At 42.9% G+C, this 20741-nt stretch overlaps 1 protein-coding gene across 1 annotated transcript in view; it reads left to right on the top strand.

Moving 5' to 3' along the window:
- Positions 1-20741, top strand: part of LOC124046661 (endoribonuclease Dicer-like) — a 63229-nt gene that overhangs the window by 13080 nt on the left and 29408 nt on the right. The window contains 15 exon segments of the mRNA XM_046367288.1: positions 9337-9394; positions 9535-9602; positions 10261-10464; positions 10725-10887; positions 11160-11290; positions 11739-11873; positions 12191-12351; positions 12677-12845; positions 13823-13981; positions 18307-18620; positions 18839-18971; positions 19406-19527; positions 19717-19837; positions 20108-20262; positions 20429-20561. Of these exon segments, the coding sequence (XP_046223244.1) occupies positions 10351-10464; positions 10725-10887; positions 11160-11290; positions 11739-11873; positions 12191-12351; positions 12677-12845; positions 13823-13981; positions 18307-18620; positions 18839-18971; positions 19406-19527; positions 19717-19837; positions 20108-20262; positions 20429-20561 (2010 nt within the window). The 5' untranslated portion in view covers positions 9337-9394; positions 9535-9602; positions 10261-10350.

Raw genomic sequence — 20741 nt, 5'->3', positions numbered from 1 at the left:
TTACAAGCCGTGTTTCGTTTAAAGGCTGTGTAAAGTTAATTTGTTTCAATGTACTGGTAGGCACCTGCGGCTTATAGACCTGTGTGGCTTATTTATGTACAAAATACTTTTTTATTTTTTTATTCAGTGGGTGCGGTTTATATTCAGCTGCGCTTAATAGTCCAGAAATTACGGTACATACTGTAGTAAACATGGGAAATGCTTAAATCCTTACATAAGGGAGAGCAGGCCATGTCCAGACTTTCTCGGTGACCTCAAGTACTCATTAACTCTGTCTTTTAATGCTTTTTGGGGTTGCATCAGTCATGGATGGAAACTCCTGAGACACAGTATTAACGATGATCACCCGGAGGTTCACTGGTAAGCCACATTTGCCTCAGGATCCATCCGTTTGTATTCTGTGCCCAGTCGAGGTAACCCTCTTCGATTACACATCCTTGGAATAGCAGAACAGCATAACCGTCCAGGCGGCCCTTGCTGCGCCTGGTGAGCAGTTGGTCAAGTTCTGTTGTCAGGGCTTTCAGCAGGAACGGAAAATCTACTGGAGACATTTCAAAAATACTGGTAGACTTGGAGATTTTGGTCACGGACAATGCTATTCACAAACACTATCATCAGATGCCTGTTTTACGCCGAACTCGAAAGCCCAGGAAAATGAACAGGTACAGTAGACTACCATATTTTAATGTAGGCCTAATAATGCAAAAAAATTATGCTTAAATAAATCGACTGCTGATCTGTACTGTATGCTGCACATTTTCACATTGTATTTGGGGCGGCAGCGTAGCCTAGTGGTTAGTGTTGGACTAGTAACCGGAAGGTTGCGAGTTCAAACCCCCGAGCTGACACGGTACAAATCTGTCGTTCTGCCCCTGAACAGGCAGTTAACCCACTGTTCCCAGGCCGTCATTGAAAACAAGAATGTGTTCTTAACTGACTTGCCTGGTTAAATAAAGGTAAAATAAAAATAAAAAATTCATTTCCAGTGAGACTATTCAAGTCATCGACTCACTGATGAATGAAAATGACGAGCGATCGGCAAAGGCCATCTGTAATCTGCTGGCATCACGGCACGGCATCAACATCGCTCTAATTACAGTCAGAAGAAACTTGGGTGGACTTACAGAAAGGATTAGTAAGAAATTATATATATATATATTTTTTAATTATCAGAACATTAACCAGGTGTGTTCGATTGTTTTTTACTGTTCTGTAGTTTCGACCCAATGACTCGTCTGACAAAGAACTTTGCGCTCTGCAGGCCCAGGCATGGATCAAAGCTGGCGAGACGTTCAATAATGTCATCGTCACAGACTAATCAACCGTGGCCCTTGAGCAATTTGCTCAAAATTGCTACAAAAAAGGAAGATCAAACGAGCCGAGTCCCAAGCATCTGCTCAAACTCCATGTGTGGGGGGCAATTTCTCGCCAGGGACCAGGCCCATATTTGACTTTTGATGGTGAGTTTGGCTATTTACAAAGCAAAAGGTACATCAAATATTGTAGGCTACAACTCAGTGTTCCACAATAATTCACCTTGCCTCCTTTTTCATGTATGGCTCAAGATGTATTTTTCTTTCTTTGAGGAAGAAATCCTTAGGAGATATGCTGGACCCTGTGTCAGAGAGGTGTTTCTGGGACCACATCGTTTCTTTCAAAGTAGGATTATAGCCATTTTTAATTACATTTAGGCCTATTTACACATATATTTCTATTATTTTGGCTGTTAGGCTGGGTTTGCATTGCAAACATGGGCATAAACTGGGTCGGGAAGCCAGCAGAGTAAGTAGACCTTTATGTAGTAAAATAAAGGGTAAATAAAAATGTAGAAATAAGACCTAGAACACCTTCGGTAGGCCTACAGTATATCTACAAATATATTTTTCATCTCTACATGTAGGTCTCCTGATTTTTAAACCCGATCAAACTTGTTTGGCATCTCTGCCAAGCCGACAAGCACAGGTGAACTGGTCAAGGCCATCAAGATGTTTTTGGGTTGAGAAATTGACGATACAACAATGCAACAAATACATTGATAATCTCAGCAAGGTTTTACCTGTGGTTTTGGAGCTGGGTGGAAGTGCGACTAAAATGTAGTTTATATAAACATCTGCATTTGAATGTCTTTTTCTCGTTTATTTTATTTTATTAACAAAAGCATAAAGATGTTGCTGAATAAATACGGTACTGCTGTTTGTTAGAAATGTAACACTTTAGAGTACTTAAGCATCATACGTTGAGGGATTTTCACAACAGTAGCTGGGTTATACAAAAAGTCTATTGTTCTGCTAATAAGAAACATTAGCATGATGGGCTTCACCTGCTACAGTTGTGAAAAACAAGTGTTTGCAAACCTTTTTTCAAAATGCCTCCGGTTGTCCATCACTACTGTAAATAAAAACACATTTTGTAGACATTCTTATTGTGTCACACATAATTTGTATCTACCTTTCCAATTACTTTTAGAGTTTGGGATTTACAAATGAGTGCTTTTTAATATATTTCTTTATTTATTTCACCTTTATTTAACCAGGTAGGCTAGTTGAGAACACGTTCTCATTTACAATTGAGACCTGTCCAAGAATAAAGCGAAGCAGTTTGACACATACCACAGAGTTACACATGGAATAAACTGACAAAGTCAAAAATACAGTAGAAAAAATCTATATACAGGCCTTTTTTTCTTGAAATTATTGTTTCACGTAGGATGCTACATTTTTGACCAATTGTAAGTAGGCCTAATAAAGCCTCATAGCCTCCCTCAGCCAGTGAAGTTATTTTATATACAGTGCCTTGCGAAAGTATTCGGCCCCCTTGAACTTTGCGACCTTTTGCCACATTTCAGGCTTCAAACATAAAGATATAAAACTGTGTTTTTTTGTGAAGAATCAACAACAAGTGGGACACAATCATGAAGTGGAACGACATTTATTGGATATTTCAAACTTTTTTAACAAATCAAAAACTGAAAAATTGGGCGTGCAAAATTATTCAGCCCCTTTACTTTCAGTGCAGCAAACTCTCTCCAGAAGTTCAGTGAGGATCTCTGAATGATCCAATGTTGACCTAAATGACTAATGATGATAAATACAATCCACCTGTGTGTAATCAAGTCTCCGTATAAATGCACCTGCACTGTGATAGTCTCAGAGGTCCGTTAAAAGCGCAGAGAGCATCATGAAGAACAAGGAACACACCAGGCAGATCCGAGATACTGTTGTGAAGAAGTTTAAAGCCGGATTTGGATACAAAAAGATTTCCCAAGCTTTAAACATCCCAAGGAGCACTGTGCAAGCGATAATATTGCAATGGAAGGAGTATCAGACCACTGCAAATCTACCAAGACCTGGCCGTCCCTCTAAACTTTCAGCTCATACAAGGAGAAGACTGATCAGAGATGCAGCCAAGAGGCCCATGATCACTCTGGATGAACTGCAGAGATCTACAGCTGAGGTGGAAGACTGTCCATAGGACAACAATCAGTCGTATATTGCACAAATCTGGCCTTTATGGAAGAGTGGCAAGAAGAAAGACATTTCTTAAAGATATCCATAAAAAGTGTCGTTTAAAGTTTGCCACAAGCCACCTGGGAGACACACCAAACATGTGCTCTGGTCAGATGAAACCAAAATTAAACTTTTTGGCAACAATGCAAAATGTTATGTTTGGCGTAAAAGCAACACAGCCCATCACCCTGAACACACCATCCCCACTGTCAAACATGGTGGTGGCAGCATCATGGTTTGGGCCTGCTTTTCTTTAGCAGGGACGGGGAAGATGGTTAAAATTGATGGGAAGATGGATGGTGCCAAATACAGGACCATTCTGGAAGAAAACCTGATGGAGTCTGCAAAAGACCTGAGACTGGGACGGAGATTTGTCTTCCAACAAGACAATAATCCAAAACTTAAAGCAAAATCTACAATGGAATGGTTCAAAAATAAACATATCCAGGTGTTAGAATGGCCAAGTCAAAGTCCAGACCTGAATCCAATCAAGAATCTGTGGAAAGAACTGAAAACTGCTGTTCACAAATGCTCTCCATCCAACCTCACTGAGCTCGAGCTGTTTTGCAAGGAGGAATGGGAAAAAATTTCAGTCTCTCGATGTGCAAAACTGATAGAGCTTACAGCTGTAATCGCAGCAAAAGGTGCTTAAGTATTAACTTAGGGGGGCTGAATGATTTTGCATGACCAATTTTTAAGTTTTTGATTTGTTAAAAAAGTTTGAAATATCCAATAAATGTCGTTCCACTTCATGATTGTGTCCCACTTGTTGTTGATTCTTCACAAAAAAATACAGTTTTATATCTTTATGTTTGAAGCCTGAAATGTGGGGAAAGGTCGCAAAGTTCAAGGGGGCGGAATACTTTCGCAAGGCACTGTAGGTCTAGGCTCTGAAGAAATAGACTCTAAGCACACTTGGTGTTTGTAAAGTCAAATTAAAATGAATTGCTCGACTGGTGTAGGTTTTCGACATTTGTTGGTGTGCAACACTTGCATAACAAGCTAGCTATATTTTCAGCACCGGCCTACCCCGGCCAAACCCGCTGGGCCAATTGTGCGCTGCCCTATGGCACTCCAAATCACGGTCGGATGTGATACAGCCTGAATTCAAACTATATTTCTATAAATATTTTTTGTTTGTTCATAACAATAACCGTGTGTAGGTAGTTGTGGAAAGATGGACAACAATTATTTGTTACAAGCTGAGGGGGATCACACCTTGCTCGGCTATTGAATAATCTATTCAGCTAATAGCCCTCCTGCTATGCTTGTGAATAACGAATGATAATACTTTTCCCCCTTTCCACATGTTAAAGATTCCAATAGATAGTGTTTTTAGCACAATCGGCCCCAAACCCAGTTAATACCTTTGGGCACAGTTGATAGCGTGCTGGACTTCGGGCTTGAATGTTGAGGGTTCGAAACCTGCTCCCTGCTTGTTTCATGACATTATTATGCAGGTCTCAGAGCAAATAGCCTGGATTGTTACTCCCATCTCATTCCTCGCTCTCTTCCATGTGTCATTCAGCATGCTTGTGAGCGTGCTGGCAGTATGTACTGTTGTTTTATTCTGTATACTTGAATGACAAAGTCATGTTTCTAGTCTATTGCATAGCTACAATGTGTAATCATTGATGTCCCAGGAGCAGGAGTGGTAAACACTGTTGAAGTGTATAATTGTAGTACATACATGCAGACACAGCACCATTCACAGAATGGAGTTTGTTACACTGGTCACCATAGCAGCACCCACCCGTAGCACGCGAACCAGCAGGTACATCTCAATGGTCACTACCAAAGCCAATTCTTCCTTTGGCCGGCCTTTCCTTCCAGTTCTCTGCTGACTGGAACGAACTGCATAAATCACTGAAGCTGGAGACTTGTATCTACCTCACCAGCTTTAAGCACCAGCTGTCAGAGCAGCTCACAGATCACTGCTCCTGTACATAGCCCATCTGTAAATAGCCCATCCTACTACCTCATCCCCATGCTGTATTTATTTATTTATCTTGCTCCTTTGCACCCCAGTAGCTCTACTTGCACGTTCATCTTCTGCATATTTACCATTCCCGTGTTTAATTGCTATATTGTAATTACTTCGCCACCATGGTATTTTATTGCCTTACCTCCCTTATCCTACCTAATTTGCACACACTGTGTATAGACTTTTTCTACTGTATTATTGACTGTATGTTTGTTTATTCCATGTGTAACTCTGTGCTGTTGTATGTGTCGAACTGTTTTGCTTTATCTTGGCCAGGTCACAGTTGTAAATGAGAACTGGTTCTCAACTTGCCGACCTGGTTAATTAAAGGTGAAACAATCAAATAAAAACACCTGGTATTGGATATGACAGAAAAAAAAATGTTTGTCTCTACAGTACATTAACTAACATATTCCTCTCAATTGTACATTTTTTGCTTGACTCGTTATGCCGTTATAACTGCTTACATTTGCCTCACCGTAATGTTTTGTCAGCCATCTATGCTGAAGAAAGCCCCCTGGGAGGGGTGGCTCTGTGTGAAATTCGTCATTGGAATCACTCAATATGATTGGTCATATAAAAACCTTGGGACCCAAATGCATAATGAGTGCTCTAACTCCCCCTTGTGGAGGTCTGGAGCAATGAAGCAATGACGCTGGGTACCTCTAAGTCCCGCAGCGTAAGCTCGCAACTTTTTAAAGGAGAAACCACTGTATTTGTAGTTGTTCACATATTCTAAGTCAGAACCATCCAGAGTAGTGATGCTAGTCAGGCGGGCAGCAGTGATCAGTTGAAGAGCATGTATTTAGTTTTACTAGCATTTAGGAGCAGTTGGAGGCCACGGAAGGAGTGTTGTATGGCATTGAAGCTCGTTTGTAGGTTTAACACAGTGTTCAAAGAAGGGCCAGATGTATACAGAATGGTGTCGTCTGCGTAGAGGTGAATCAGGGAATAACCAGCAGTGGTCCTCCCGGGTGGCGCAGTGGTTAAGGGCGCTGTACTGCAGCGCCAGCTGTGCCACCAGACCCCACGAAATTGGGGAGAAAAAGGGGTAAAAAAAAAAGAGAATCACCAGCAGCAAGAGCGACATCATTGATGTATAAAGAGAAAACAGCCGGCCCGAGAATAGAACACTGTGGCGCCCCCATAGAGACTGCCAGAGGAACTCTATCTGAGAAGTAGTTGGTGAACCAGGCAAAGCAGTCATTTGAGAAAACATGGCTGTTGAGTCTGCCGATAAGAATGCGGTGATTGACAAAGTCAAAAGCCTTGGCCAGGTCGATGACGACCGCTGCACAGTACTGTCTTTTACCGATGGCGGTTATGATATTGTTTAGGACCTTAAGCGTGGCTGAGGTGCACCCATGACCAGCTCAGAAACCAGATTGCTTCGGCAGGTTGCTACTGGGGGGTGCAGCTCTGTTGGCCTGGATAGGGGTAGCCAGCTGGAAAGCATGGCCGGCCGTAAGAAAAATGCTTATTGAAATTCTGTGTTTCCTAGCCTCAGTGCAGTGGGCAGCCGGGAGGAGGTGCTCTTATTCTCCATGGACTTGTGTCCCAAAACGTTTTGGAATTAGTGCTGCAGGATTCAAATTTCTGTTTGAAAAAGCTAGCCTTAGCTTTCCTAACTGACTGTATATTGGTTCCTGACTTCCCTGAAAAGTTGCATATCGCGGGGGATATTCGACGCTGATGCAGTACGCCACAGGATGCCTGGTTCTATCAGCTTACTGTTTGATGAAATAACACACATGACTCGAGGGAGCCAGAGATCTAGATAACCAGAAGAAAGAAAAAAATAACGTACCCTGACCCAACCATTGTCCTCCTGCTGGCTTTCGCAGGTTCTGCCATTACTCTCCTGAAGTTGCCGGTAATAGGCTATACGGGGAGTCGGCAACCTTTGTCATGTGGAATGCCAATTGATATTAACATTTCTACAGATCTGCGTGCCAGTTCTGGTTTTCATATGCACATTTTTGTGGAACAGTTTAATTTAATTCATATTGTCACGTGGTTAATCAAATTTCTCTCCAAATCTACCTGAAAATTATAAACCTAAAAATGTAAAAATAGCCTACAAAAAGGCAACAAATAAAAACATTGTACAAAATATCCTGATAGATACATTTTTTTAAATCCTATAAATAACATTGTCTACACATGGCCTGTGTGCAAGGAACTTGAAACGTAGTATCAACGATCAACTTCAGTCGGCCTCAAGCTTGCACTAGCAAACTTCCATCATTGTATAAAGTATCCTGGGCCCTCACAGTTTGTGCTCCAGTGAGCTCGGGACAGACACAGCTGTAGGCTATTTGCGCAAGGGATTAGAAGCAGAGCTTGACATTGGCAAGGGCTCACCAGAGTGGAGCATCTCAAATGTTGTACTGTTTGAGCTCCTGTTCCTCTTATAGAATATTAGCACAGAAGTATTGTGGAGCTCCTACACCTATATATACCATCACCCAAGTCAAGCACTGATAAGAAGTAATCGGGTAGGCTTGTTTTATTACGTTTCCACTGGATCACGCTGAGTGGTTATGGAAAGGGAGAGGCCTGGAAAGATTTCTCCAATAAATTGAGGTACTATTGTCATTCTCAACGGATATAAAAACATTGTTTGCTTTTTGAGGTGAAGAAAACATTACTTTGAGAAGCTCCACAGCTTAACGGACCATTGGTGTGGTACGTTAAGCCAATCAAAAATACTATCAGATACCCAAATTGACACATTTTATATGCAAAGGTGTCATCCAAGGTAAAGGGTGGCTACTTTGATGAATCTCAAATATATAAAATATATTTTTTGATTTGTTTAACACCTTTTTTTGGTTATTACATGATTCCATATGTGTTATTTCATAGTTTTGATGTCTTCACTACTCTACAATGTAGAAAATAGTAAAAAATAAAGAAAAACCCTTGAAGGTGTTCTCAAACCTTTGACCGGTAGTGTACTTATGCGTAATCAGGTGCACGTCCTTACTCAACATTGACAGGAGCACTCCAAACAAAAGACAATGACTAAATTTAATTGAATTGACAAAACTCAGAAATGGACTGAAATAAACAAAAACTTGTTTCTCACAAGTTTAGCATAGGTTGTGCGCTCTGCGAACAATGTGTCAATTCCGAGAATGAGAACTGGAAAAATAATATATTGAAAGCATTAACATAAATGACCATAACCTTTTTCAGATGAATTCACTGAGATGGGTGCAAATATATATATATATATATATAAATATGCTACTGCTCGACTAAAAAGATCTTGGTCGACCAACAGCCAATGGACCAAACAATAGACCAGTTGACTAATTGGGGTTAGGCCTAATATAATGGTTTGTATTTTATTTATATATGCATGTATGTTCTCTCTCTGCATGGCGTCAGAGGGACTGGCACACCATCCTATTCCCTAAGTAGTGTACTACCTTTGACCAGGGCCCATGGGGGCTCTGGTCAAAAGTAGTGCACTATATATGGAATAGAGTGCCATTTGTGATGCAGTCAGCGAGAGGCAGTCAACCGCCTTTATAACCAGCAGCAAATGTGATCACTCAATTAAAATGAGGGCTTGTGCTGGCTGAGCTGAAATGACTGCTGGTATTGGTTGCAGCTGTGTTGAGCAGCAGTAGTCGGGGCAGACGTGGGGTCTTGGTTTTAGGGCGGCAACCAATGTGTTGAAAAGCTAGTGGCCATCCAGAATTGAGATTACCCTCCCATTCCACCGCCCTCCCTCCTCCACTCCCCTCCGGCCCACACCAGAACTTTCCCATTTCCTCCCATCAAGATGTCTGTGCTCCCTTCTAATTTCCCCTTCTGTCTGTGATTTCTTTTTAGTAAGGAAAAATCTTCAGCTTCTCAAGCCCTGCCATTACAGCCAGTCAACTGCATAGAGGTAAAAATACATTTTACCATAAGCCTGACATATGATAGTTAGCCTTAATCTAGGAAACAACAGTTTCATTTGCTTTTGTGCAATAGGTCTGTCAATGGTTTTAATGTTAAGGGGGTTGTGTTGTGTGTTTCTCTGTACAGCTCCTCTAGTTGAGATGAAGCCTAGAAGAAGTCCTGCCTGGCCCATCACAGAGTCTATGCCGCTACCTGTAAGTATACATTTCACTTGTGTGAATATCATGTTTATTATTGATCATGTCTTGTCAATAATATTAGTAATTATTGTATTACTGGTAACATCATGCTGTCTGTTGCTTCCTGAACCAGTTAGCTTTAGAGGGGGAGAAATATTAAATGATTTATTATTGTTCATGTCATCCAATAATATGAAGCAATTATTGTATTAGGGTAATTCCATGGTGAGAGTGATGCTGAGACTCAGCTTTTTCATTATACGATGTATGTCAAACAAAAAACATTTATTTCAAAAGTTTAACAAACCATAAAACTCTATGCACAAAGACCACTTTTAACAATTTCCACTGACATTTTTACAAAAACACGTTTACTTGAAGAACAGTGCAGATGCAAAGTTTGCTAACAGAATGATGGCACAAACGGCACCAACCGTCATTCTGTTACCGAAGTTTTCATCTGCACTGAGTCTGCATCACTCTGTTACTGTGGAATTGCCCATAATTATCAACATCATGCCTGCATGCTGTCTGTTTCTTTCTGAACCAGTTAGCTTTAGAGGGGGAGATTGATTCAATTATTTATTATTGATCATGTCATTCAATAATATTAGCAATTATTGTATTATTAGTAACATCATGTCTGCATGCTGTCCGTTTATTTCCGAACCAGTAAGCTTTAGAGGAGAGGAATGATGAAATTAGATAAAAAATAAAGTGGAAGAGTGGAGGACCGCAACCCCCAGCATCCCCCAAAAGCAGCATGGCAGGACTCCAGCTGGTCACCCCCGCCTCCAATCCCATGGGGCCTTTCTTTGGTCTCCCGTGGCAACAGGAGGCCATCCACGACAACATCTACACGCCTAGGAAATATCAGGTGAGGAATGAGCAAGTAGTCCAGCTAACATTTGAGAGAGGAGAGTGCATTGAGGAGAGTGCATTGCGTTGTATGTAGACATTGGTACATTCATCACCATTGATCTTTCGCTCAATAAACTGCAAACATTCATCTATGTGCAGCATCTATCTTTTATTTCACAAGGTTTATTCATTTGTAACCACCAGTGCATTTATTTGTAACCAGTTATAGTACACAACGTTTGAAACTAATGACTGTGACCTCATCTGTCCTGCCAGGTTGAACTTCTTGAAGCAGCTCTTGAACACAATACTATTGTCTGCTTAAATACTGGCTCAGGGAAGACTTTTATTGCAGTACTCCTAACTAAAGAGCTCTCCCACCAAATCCGGGGAGATTTAGTCGAACAGGGGAAGAGGACAGTTTTCCTGGTGAATGCAGGTAGCTACATTTAAAGACTCAGATAAATGTACTATTTGGTGCATCCCAGTTCTTCACACTTTTCCCAAAGTGTGCACATGCACTCCCTGTCAAGGATTTAAAAGCATTACATTGGTGTGAGCATTGGTTGGAGGATGTTTCACCATTGTTAAATCCATTTCAGGCAGAGTGGAAGTGCACACTTTAAGGGGAAGGGTGGATAATATGGACATCAATATGATTGAGACCATGATTCTTCTGTTTTCCCCTCTTCTGTTCCATGGTAAATAAAGCATCGTCTGTGATTCAGCAAGCAGCTAGTGTTAGGACCCACTCTGATCTCCAGGTTGGAGAATACATGTGTGTGGAGAAGACCTCATCATGGTCCAGGGAAAAGTGGAGCCAAGAAATGATTGAAAATCAGGTGCCGTTCATTGAACCAATTTTCATATAATTCTAAGCAATTGCCAGAATAAAGTACCAATTGTCATAAATGTTCATATAATCCTAAACAATTGCCAGAATAAAGTACCAATTGTCATAAATGTTCATATAATCCTAAACAATTGCCAGAATAAAGTACCAATTGTCATAAATGTTCATATAATCCTAAACAATTGCCAGATTAAAGTACCAATTGTTAGAGTTCTTTCATGATAAATACCAATGGTAATTCTACAAAATAAAACATTACCAAAGTTTTCTCCCCTCAATTTCAATCATTTAGAAAAAGAACACTGATTACCCTCAGTGTTTTGTCCATAAGGGGAGAAGTTATTGTGTCCATCACAGAATACGGTCTCACAACTATAATCTATTCTTTGAGGCAATATGCCCTCCTCCACTCACTCTATCCATGGTTTCTGTTCTAGGTGCTCGTTATGACGTGCCATATCTTCCTGCATGTGCTGAAGAGTGGAGTGCTGCCACTATGGAAACTCAACCTGGTGGTGTTTGATGAGTGTCACCTGGCAATCACGGACCATCCCTACCGGGAGATAATGAAGGTACGTTTACTATCTGTTCTACGTAGCTATGCATTCAACTGTCGCTTGAAAGCTAAGCACGTTCTCTTCCTTCCCTGTATGGAGAAAGCCAAGGCCTTATGGAGATTGGAGATTATTAATTATATTGTTCCCCATTTTGTAGATGAGAAAAGTGTGGTCAGTCAGCCTTCATTATTGGACCCCCATTGGAGGCTGGTCAATGTTTTTGGAGTTTCCTTGTTTTAGGGTGGCTCAGTCTTCCTGTCTCCCATTTCTCTGTTTCGTCTATCTCTCCTCTGTTTCAGTAATGTGTGGGCTGTGTCTATCTCCTGTTTCAGCTATGTGAGGGCTGTCCGTGCAGCCCTCGGATCCTGGGCCTCACTGCATCAATTTTGAATGGTAAATGTGACCCGTCTGAACTGGAACAGAAGATCCAGAACTTGGAGCGGATCCTGCGGAGCAATGCAGAGACAGCTACTGACCTTGTTGTCCTTGACAGGTAATTCTACACATCATGGCCTATATTCACAAAGCGTCTCAGTGGGACTGCTGATCTGGGATCAGGTACCTCCTTTGCACATAGTCTAAAGGCTCGATTCAATCCGTATCGTGTAAGTTCAGCTGTATAGCTCGATTGAAATGTTAAGGTAATTTCAGATTGAGCCGACATATGCAGCGTTTACCATGAATGCAATCTTGGCTGACGCGGGAACATTGCCTTTAGATTTAAAATGCACTGAACTTCTTTCTGGGTACCGATTGAATCAAGCCCTTACTTATTATGATTGAAAATGGAACATTTAACTGTGTGTTGTGTGTCCCAGATATGCCTCCCAGCCCAGAGAGGTGGTACTGGACTGTGGACCCTACCTGGACAAGAGCGGCCTTTCAGAGCATCTACTGAGCGAGCTGGACGAGGCTCTCCACTTCCTCAACGACTGCAACATACCTGTGCCTCGAGAGGACAGAGACCCCACCTTCATATCCAAACAGGTCTGACCCCACCTTCATATCCAAACAGGTCTGACCCCACCTTCATATCCAAACAGGTCTGACCCCACCTTCATATCAAACAGGTCTGACCCCACCTTCATATCCAAACAGGTCTGACCCCACCTTCATATCCAAACAGGTCTGACCCCACCTTCATATCCAAACAGGTCTGACCCCACCTTCATATCCAAACAGGTCTGACCCCACCTTCATATCCAAGCAGGTCTGACCCCACCTTCATATCCAAGCAGGTCTGACCCCACCTTCATATCCAAGCAGGTCTGACCCCACCTTCATATCCAAGCAGGTCTGACCCCACCTTCATATCCAAGCAGGTCTGACCCCACCTTCATATCCAAGCAGGTCTGACCCCACCTTCATATCCAAGCAGGTCTGACCCCACCTTCATATCCAAACAGGTCTGACCCCACCTTCATATCCAAGCAGGTCTGACCCCACCTTCATATCCAAGCAGGTCTGACCCCACCTTCATATCCAAACAGGTCTGACCCCACCTTCATATCCAAACAGGTCTGACCCCACCTTCATATCCAAACAGGTCTGACCCCACCTTCATATCCAAACAGGTCTGACCCCACCTTCATATCCAAACAGGTCTGACCCCACCTTCATATCCAAACAGGTCTGACCCCACCTTCATATCCAAGCAGGTCTGACCCCACCTTCATATCCAAGCAGGTCTGCTAATGAGAATGTGTGCATAGTCCTAATCTACACCAGAGAGTATTGAATAGCAAAAGTATGTTTTAAGGGAGAAGTCTGAAGCTTAAAAAAAGAACGGAAATTCACATGAGCACCACAAGGCCTAACTTCACCCATGTTCTGGCATACAGCTTTGACCTATTACAGGAGCTATGTTGGCCTACTGTACCTCAAACAACATGTAGGCTACTACACACATGTTTTTAGGATTAAAACATTCTCAAAGATCCTCATTGAATGATCTCCTTCCCCAGGTGCTGAGTGACTGCAGGGCGGTGCTGCTGGTGCTGGGGCCGTGGTGTGCCGACAAGGTGGCTGGCATCATGGTGAGGGAGCTGCAGAAGTACATCAAACACGAACAGGAAGAGATCAACAGGAAGTTCCTGCTCTTCACTGACACCATCCTGAGGAAGGTATGTGTGTAACGACTTACTCTTGTGTATGTTCTTTGTGTGATTCCCGTGAGTTTGGTCTCCTGTCTTGCTATGTAGGCCTAGCTGAGTTCTGTAAAGCGCTTGCGTGACATCCATTGCTGTAATAAGGGCATGGCATCCATTGTTGTACCTACATGTTAGAAGCAGACCACCATAGTCCCTGTGCTCAAGGAAGCGAAGGCAACCTGCCTAAATGATTACCACCCTGTAGCACTCACGTTAGTAACCATGAAGTGCTTTGAAATTCTGGTCATGGCTCACATCAACAGCATCCTCCCAGATACCCTAGACCCACTCCAATTCGCATACTGCCCCAACAGATCCACAGATGACACCATCTTAATAGCACTCCACACTGCCCTTTCCCACCTGGACAAAAGGAAAACCTACGTCAGAATGCCGTTCATTGACTACAGCTCAGCGTTCAACACCATAGTGCCCATGAAGTCCATCACTAAGCTAAGGACCCTGGAACTAAACACCTCCCTCTGCAACTGGATCCTGGACTTCCTGACGGGCCGCCCCCAGGTGGTAAGGGTAGGCAACAACACATCCGCCACGCTGATCCTCAACACTGGGGCCCCCAGGGGTGTGTACTTAGTCTCCTCCTGTACTCCCTGTTCACCCACGACTCCAACACCATCATTAAGTTTGCTGACGACACAGCAGTGGTAGGCTTGATCACCGACAACAATGAGACAGCCTATAGGGAGGAGGTCAGAGAACTGGCAGTCTGGTGCCAGGACAACAACCTCTCCCTCAACGTGATCAAGACAAAGGAGTTGATCGTGGACTACAGGAAAAGGCACATTTACATTGACGTGGCTGTAGTGGAGCTGATCGAGAGTTTCAAGTTCCTTGATGTCCACATCACCAACAAACTAGCATGGTTCAAACTAGAGGTTGACCGATTAATCAGAATGGCCGATTAATTAGGGCCGATTTCAAGTTTTTATAACAATTGGAAATCGGTATTGTTGGACACCGATTTGGCCGTTTTTTTTTTACACCTTTATTTAGTCTTTATTTAACTAGGCAAGTCAGTTAAGAACACATTCTTATTTTCAATGATGGCCTAGGAACGGTGGGTTAACTGCCTCGTTCAGGGGCAGAACGACAGATTTTCACCTTGTTAGCTCGGGGGATTCAATCTTGCAACCTTATAGTCCAAAGCTCTAACCACCTGCCTCTCATTGTACTCCACGGCGAGACTGCCTGTTACGCGAATGCAGTAAGCCAAGGTAAGTTGCTAGCTAGCATTAAACTTATCTTATAAAAAACAATCAATCAATCATAATCACTAGTTAACTACACATGGTTGATGATATTACTAGTTTATCTAGCGTGTCCTGCGTTGCATATAATCGATGTGGTATGTATCGTTGCTCCAATATGTACCTAACCATGAACATCAATGCCTTTCTTAAAATCAATACACAGAAGTATATATTTTTAAACCTGCATATTTAGCTAAAAGAAATCCAGGTTAGCAGGCAATATTAACCAGGTGAAATTGTGTCACTTCTCTTGCGTTCATTATGTTCAGAGTCAGTGTATATGCAACAGTTTGGGCTGCCTAATTATGACATAACATTGAAGGTTGTGCAATGAAACAGGAATATTTAGTCTAATGGATGCCACCCCTTAGATAAAATACGGAACGGTTCCGTATTTCACTGAAAGAATAAACGTCTTGTTTTCGAGAGGATAGTTTCCGGATTCGACCATATTAAGGCATATTAAGGCTCGTATTTCTGTGTGTTATTATGTTATAACTAAGTATGATTTGATAGAGCAGTCTGACTGAGCGGTGGTAGGCAGCAGCAGGCTCGTAAGCATTCATGCAAACAGCACTTTCGTGCATTTTGCCAGCAGCTCTTCGTTGTGCATCAAGCATTGCGCTGTTTATGACTTCAAGCCTATCAACTTGTGTAACCGATGTGAAATGGCTAGCTAGTTAGCGGGGTACGCGCTAATAGCGTTTCAAACGTCACTCGCTCTGAGACTTGGAGTGGTTGTTCCCCTTGCTCTGCATGGGTAACGCTGCTTCGAGGGTGGCTGTTGTTGTTGTGTTTCTGGTTCCAGCCCAGGGAGGAGCGAGGAGAGGGACAGAAGCTATACTGTTACACTGGCAATACTAAAGTGCCTATAAGAACATCCAATAGTCAAAGGTTAATGAAATACAAATGGTATAGAGAGAAATAGTCCTATAATTCCTATAATAACTACAACCTAAAACTTCTTACCTGGGAATATTGAAAGGAACCACCAGCTTTCATATGTTCTGAGCAAGGAACTTAAACGTTAGCTTTCTTACATAGCACATATTGCACTTTTACTTTTACTCTTTTACTTTTTGCATTATTTAAACCAAATTGAACATGTTTCATTATTTATTTGAGGCTAAATTGATTTTATTGATGTATTATATTAAGTTAAAATAAGTGTTCAATCAGTATTGTTGTAATTGTCATTATTACAAATGCAAAATTAATTGGTATCAGCTTTTTTTTGGTCCTCCAATAATCGGTATCTGCGTTGAAAAATCATAATCGGTCGATCTCTAGTCCAAACACACCAAGACAGTCATGAAGAGGGCACAACAAAAACTTTCTCCCCTCTGGAAACTGAAAATATTTGGCATGGGTCCCCAGATCCTCAAAAGGTTCTACAGCTGCACCATCGAGAGCATTCTGACCAGCTGCATCACCGCCTGGTATGGCAACTGCTCGGCATCTGACCATAAGGCGCTACAGAGGGTAGTGTGTACGGCCCAGTACATCACTGGGGCCAAGCTTCCTGCCATCCAGGACCTATATACCAGGCGGTGTCAGGGGAAAGCCCATAAAATTGTCAGAGACTCCAGTCACCCAAGTCATAAACTATTTTCTGGAGTGCCAGGTCTCAGACCAAAAGGCTCCTTAACAGCTTCTACCCCCAAGCCATAAGAATGCTCCTGAACAATTAATCAAATGGCCACCGGACTATTACATTAACCCCCCCCCATTTGTTTTGTACACTGCTGCTACTCGCTGTTTATTATCTATCCATAGTCACTTCACCCCTACCTACATGTACAAATGACCTCGACTAACCTGTACCCGCGCACACTGACTCGGTACTGGTTTCCCCCTGTATAAAGCCTCGTTATTGTGTTACTTTTGATTATTTTTACTTTAGTTTATTTAGTAAATATTTTCTTAACTCTTCTTGAACTGCACTGTTGGTTAAGGGCTTGTAAGGAAGCATTTCACGGTAAGGTCTACACTTGTTGTATACCGGCGCATGTGACATAAGGTTTGATTTGATTTGGCTACATGACACACATTGATTGCTTTTAGTGTGTGTGTGTGTGTGTGTGTGTGTGTGTGTGTGTGTGTGTGTGTGTGTGTGTGTGTGTGTGTGTGTGTGTGTGTGTGTGTGTGTGTGTGTGTGTGTGTGTGTGTGTGTGTGTGTGTGTGTGTGTGTGTGTGTGTGAGGGCAAGGGAATTTTCCCTCTTGGTACAGGATAAGTTCACAGGGTTTATTATGAAGTTATTTCTTCCTGGTGTCCTAGGTCCATAGGGTTTATTATGAAGTTATTTCTTCCTGGTGTCCTAGGTCCATAGGGTTTATTATGAAGTTATTTCTTCCTGGTGTCCTAGGTCCACAGGGTTTATTATGAAGTTATTTCTTCCTGGTGTCCTAGGTCCACAGGGTTTATTATGAAGTTATTTCTTCCTGGTGTCCTAGGTCCACAGGGTTTATTATGAAGTTATTTCTTCCTGGTGTCCTAGGTCCACAGGGTTTATTATGAAGTTATTTCTTCCTGGTGTCCTAGGTCCACAGGGTTTATTATGAAGTTATTTCTTCCTGGTGTCCTAGGTCCACAGGGTTTATTATGAAGTTATTTCTTCCTGGTGTCCTAGGTCCATAGGGTTTATTATGAAGTTATTTCTTCCTGGTGTCCTAGGTCCATAGGGTTTATTATGAAGTTATTTCTTCCTGGTGTCCTAGGTCCATAGGGTTTATTATGAAGTTATTTCTTCCTGGTGTCCTAGGTCCACAGGGTTTATTATGAAGTTATTTCTTCCTGGTGTCCTAGGTCCACAGGGTTTATTATGAAGTTATTTCTTCCTGGTGTCCTAGGTCCATAGGGTTTATTATGAAGTTATTTCTTCCTGGTGTCCTAGGTCCATAGGGTTTATTATGAAGTTATTTCTTCCTGGTGTCCTAGGTCCATAGGGTTTATTATGAAGTTATTTCTTCCTGGTGTCCTAGGTCCATAGGGTTTATTATGAAGTTATTTCTTCCTGGTGTCCTAGGTCCACGCCCTGTGTGAGGAACTCTTCTCCCCGGCCTCTCTGGACCTGAAGTTTGTGACCCCGAAGGTCATCCGTCTCCTGGAGATCCTCCATGAGTACAAGCCCTTTGAGAGGCAACAGTTTGAGAGTGTGGAGTGGTACAACAACCGCAACGAGGACAACTACGTGTCGTGGAGTGACTCGGAAGACGAAGACGAGGATGAGGAGGTGGAGGTGAAGGAGAAACCCGAGGCTAACTTCCCCTCGCCGTTCACCAACATCCTGTGTGGAATCATCTTCGTAGAGAGGCGCTACACGGCCGTCGTCCTCAACCGGTACGCATCTGGTGTTCAATGCCATTTTGGCTCAATTGTGTGATACCTCTGCTACACTGCCTCCTTGGATTGTTTCTTGTACACTGCTCAAAAGACTAGAAGAATGAATGAATGAATGAATTGTATTGATCTAACTTTGTGATTTAGCAGTATATTTTGGGGGGAGGATTTCGGTTGTCTAAAATACCATTTCTATGATTACTGTCCCTCTGTGTTAGGCTAATAAAGGAGGCAGGGAAACAGGACCCGGAGCTGGCCTACATCAGCAGTAACTTCATCACGGGACACAGCATCGGAAAGAACCAGCCACGCAACAAGCAGATGGAGGTGGAGTTCAGGAAACAGGAAGAGGTGGGAACACAACATCTTGGATTGTGACATTATCCCACCTGTTTACATTGAAATTGACCTACCCCTACATTAGTGTGTCTCTGCCTCTCTCTCTCTCTGTCTCTTCTCTCTCTCTCTCTCTCTGCCTCTCTCTCTCTCTGCCTCTCTCTCTCTGCCTCTCTCTCTCTCTGCCTCTCTCTCTCTCTGCCTCTCTCTCTCTCTCTCTCTGCCTCTCTCTCTGCCTCTCTCTCTGCCTCTCTCTCTTCCTCTCTCTCTCTCTCTGCCTCTCTCTCTCTCTCTCTCTGCCTCTCTGCCTGCCTGTCTGTCTGCTTTCCTGCCTGTCTGTCTCTCATCCTCACTCTCATCCTCTCTCTCACTCTCTGCCTCTCTCTTTCTGCCTCTCTCTCTCCCCTCCTTCCATTCAGACCTAACCATATTTCCTCATTATCTCTCAGGTTCTGCGTAAGTTCCGTGCCCACGAGACCAACCTGCTCATAGCGACCAGCATCGTGGAGGAAGGGGTGGATATTCCCAAGTGTAACCTGGTGGTGAGGTTTGACCTGCCCACTGAGTACAGGTACAGCACTGCTTGTCCATCCACTACCTTGTTGCTTCTTGCTCAATGGACTGTTGGCTTCTCTTTTTGTTGTGTTTTATATTGTTGATATTGTTCCCGTTCTACATTTTGTTCCTCTTTTTTTAAGCATATAAAGTGTGTTGTGACCCCTGGTAAATACACTTTCAATAAACTTTGACTTGACTGTAGGTCCTACGTTCAGTCTAAAGGCCGAGCCAGAGCCCCTGTCTCCAACTACATCATGCTGGCTGAAAGTGAGAGGACCAAGACCTTTGAGGAAGACCTGAAGACCTACAAGGCCATAGAGAAGGTGTGGTTTTCAGAGCCTGTCCTCAAGGCCCCATTGTGTCTGTCTGAGGAACACAGGGATTCTCAGAGATTTGTTTAAGGATGCATCCCAAATGGCACCCTATAGCGTAGTGCACTGTACTGTATAGGGAACTATCTGCCTGTTTAATTGATTTGTGTGTCTGTCCACAAGGCCCGTCCTTGGATGATATGAGAGGTCATTGGTGTTTCTCTGCTCGTATTGTGACAACCCTAATACTGATGACTGTAGTTCTTCTCTTGACGTCTTCAGATCCTGAGAAACAAGTGTTCCAAGGCAGCGGGGGTCGGTGACTTTGAGGTGGAACCGGTGCAGGATGATGACAACATCCTGCCTCCCTACGTGCTCCGCTCTGAGGAAGGAGGGCCCCGCGTCACCATCAACACGGCTATCGGACACATCAACAGGTAAAGAGAGAACCGCCAGCCCTGCTTTGTGTCTGTGAAAGATATATACAGTTTTAAAATGGTTCTCATTGGAAACGAGGCTCTAAATGGACTGAGAACAAAATATGTTTGATTTTGTTTTAATTTGGCTGTGGATGGTCTGGTGTGCTAATGACCCTCTCTCCAGATACTGTGCCCGTCTGCCCAGTGACCCGTTTACCCACCTGGCACCTAAGTGTAAGACCAAGGAGCTGAAGGATGGGCGCTACCAGTCAACCCTCTACTTGCCCATCAATTCCCCTCTACGGGTGCCCGTCGCTGTGAGTCTCAGGCTTTCCTCATTGATTTGATGTGTTGGTCTGATTGATTTGATTTGTAGGTCTGATTCACAAATGGCCGTATTGCCTATATATTCTAACTCTGGTCAAAAGTAGTGCACTATATAGGGAAAAGGGTGCCTTTTGGGACACTTATACAGTGCTTCCAGGTGCACAAATGGC

The sequence above is a fragment of the Oncorhynchus gorbuscha genome, linkage group LG10, assembly GCF_021184085.1.
Source record: "Oncorhynchus gorbuscha isolate QuinsamMale2020 ecotype Even-year linkage group LG10, OgorEven_v1.0, whole genome shotgun sequence".
Classification (NCBI taxonomy): domain Eukaryota; kingdom Metazoa; phylum Chordata; class Actinopteri; order Salmoniformes; family Salmonidae; genus Oncorhynchus; species Oncorhynchus gorbuscha.
This window is presented reverse-complemented; position numbering and strand designations above follow the sequence as displayed.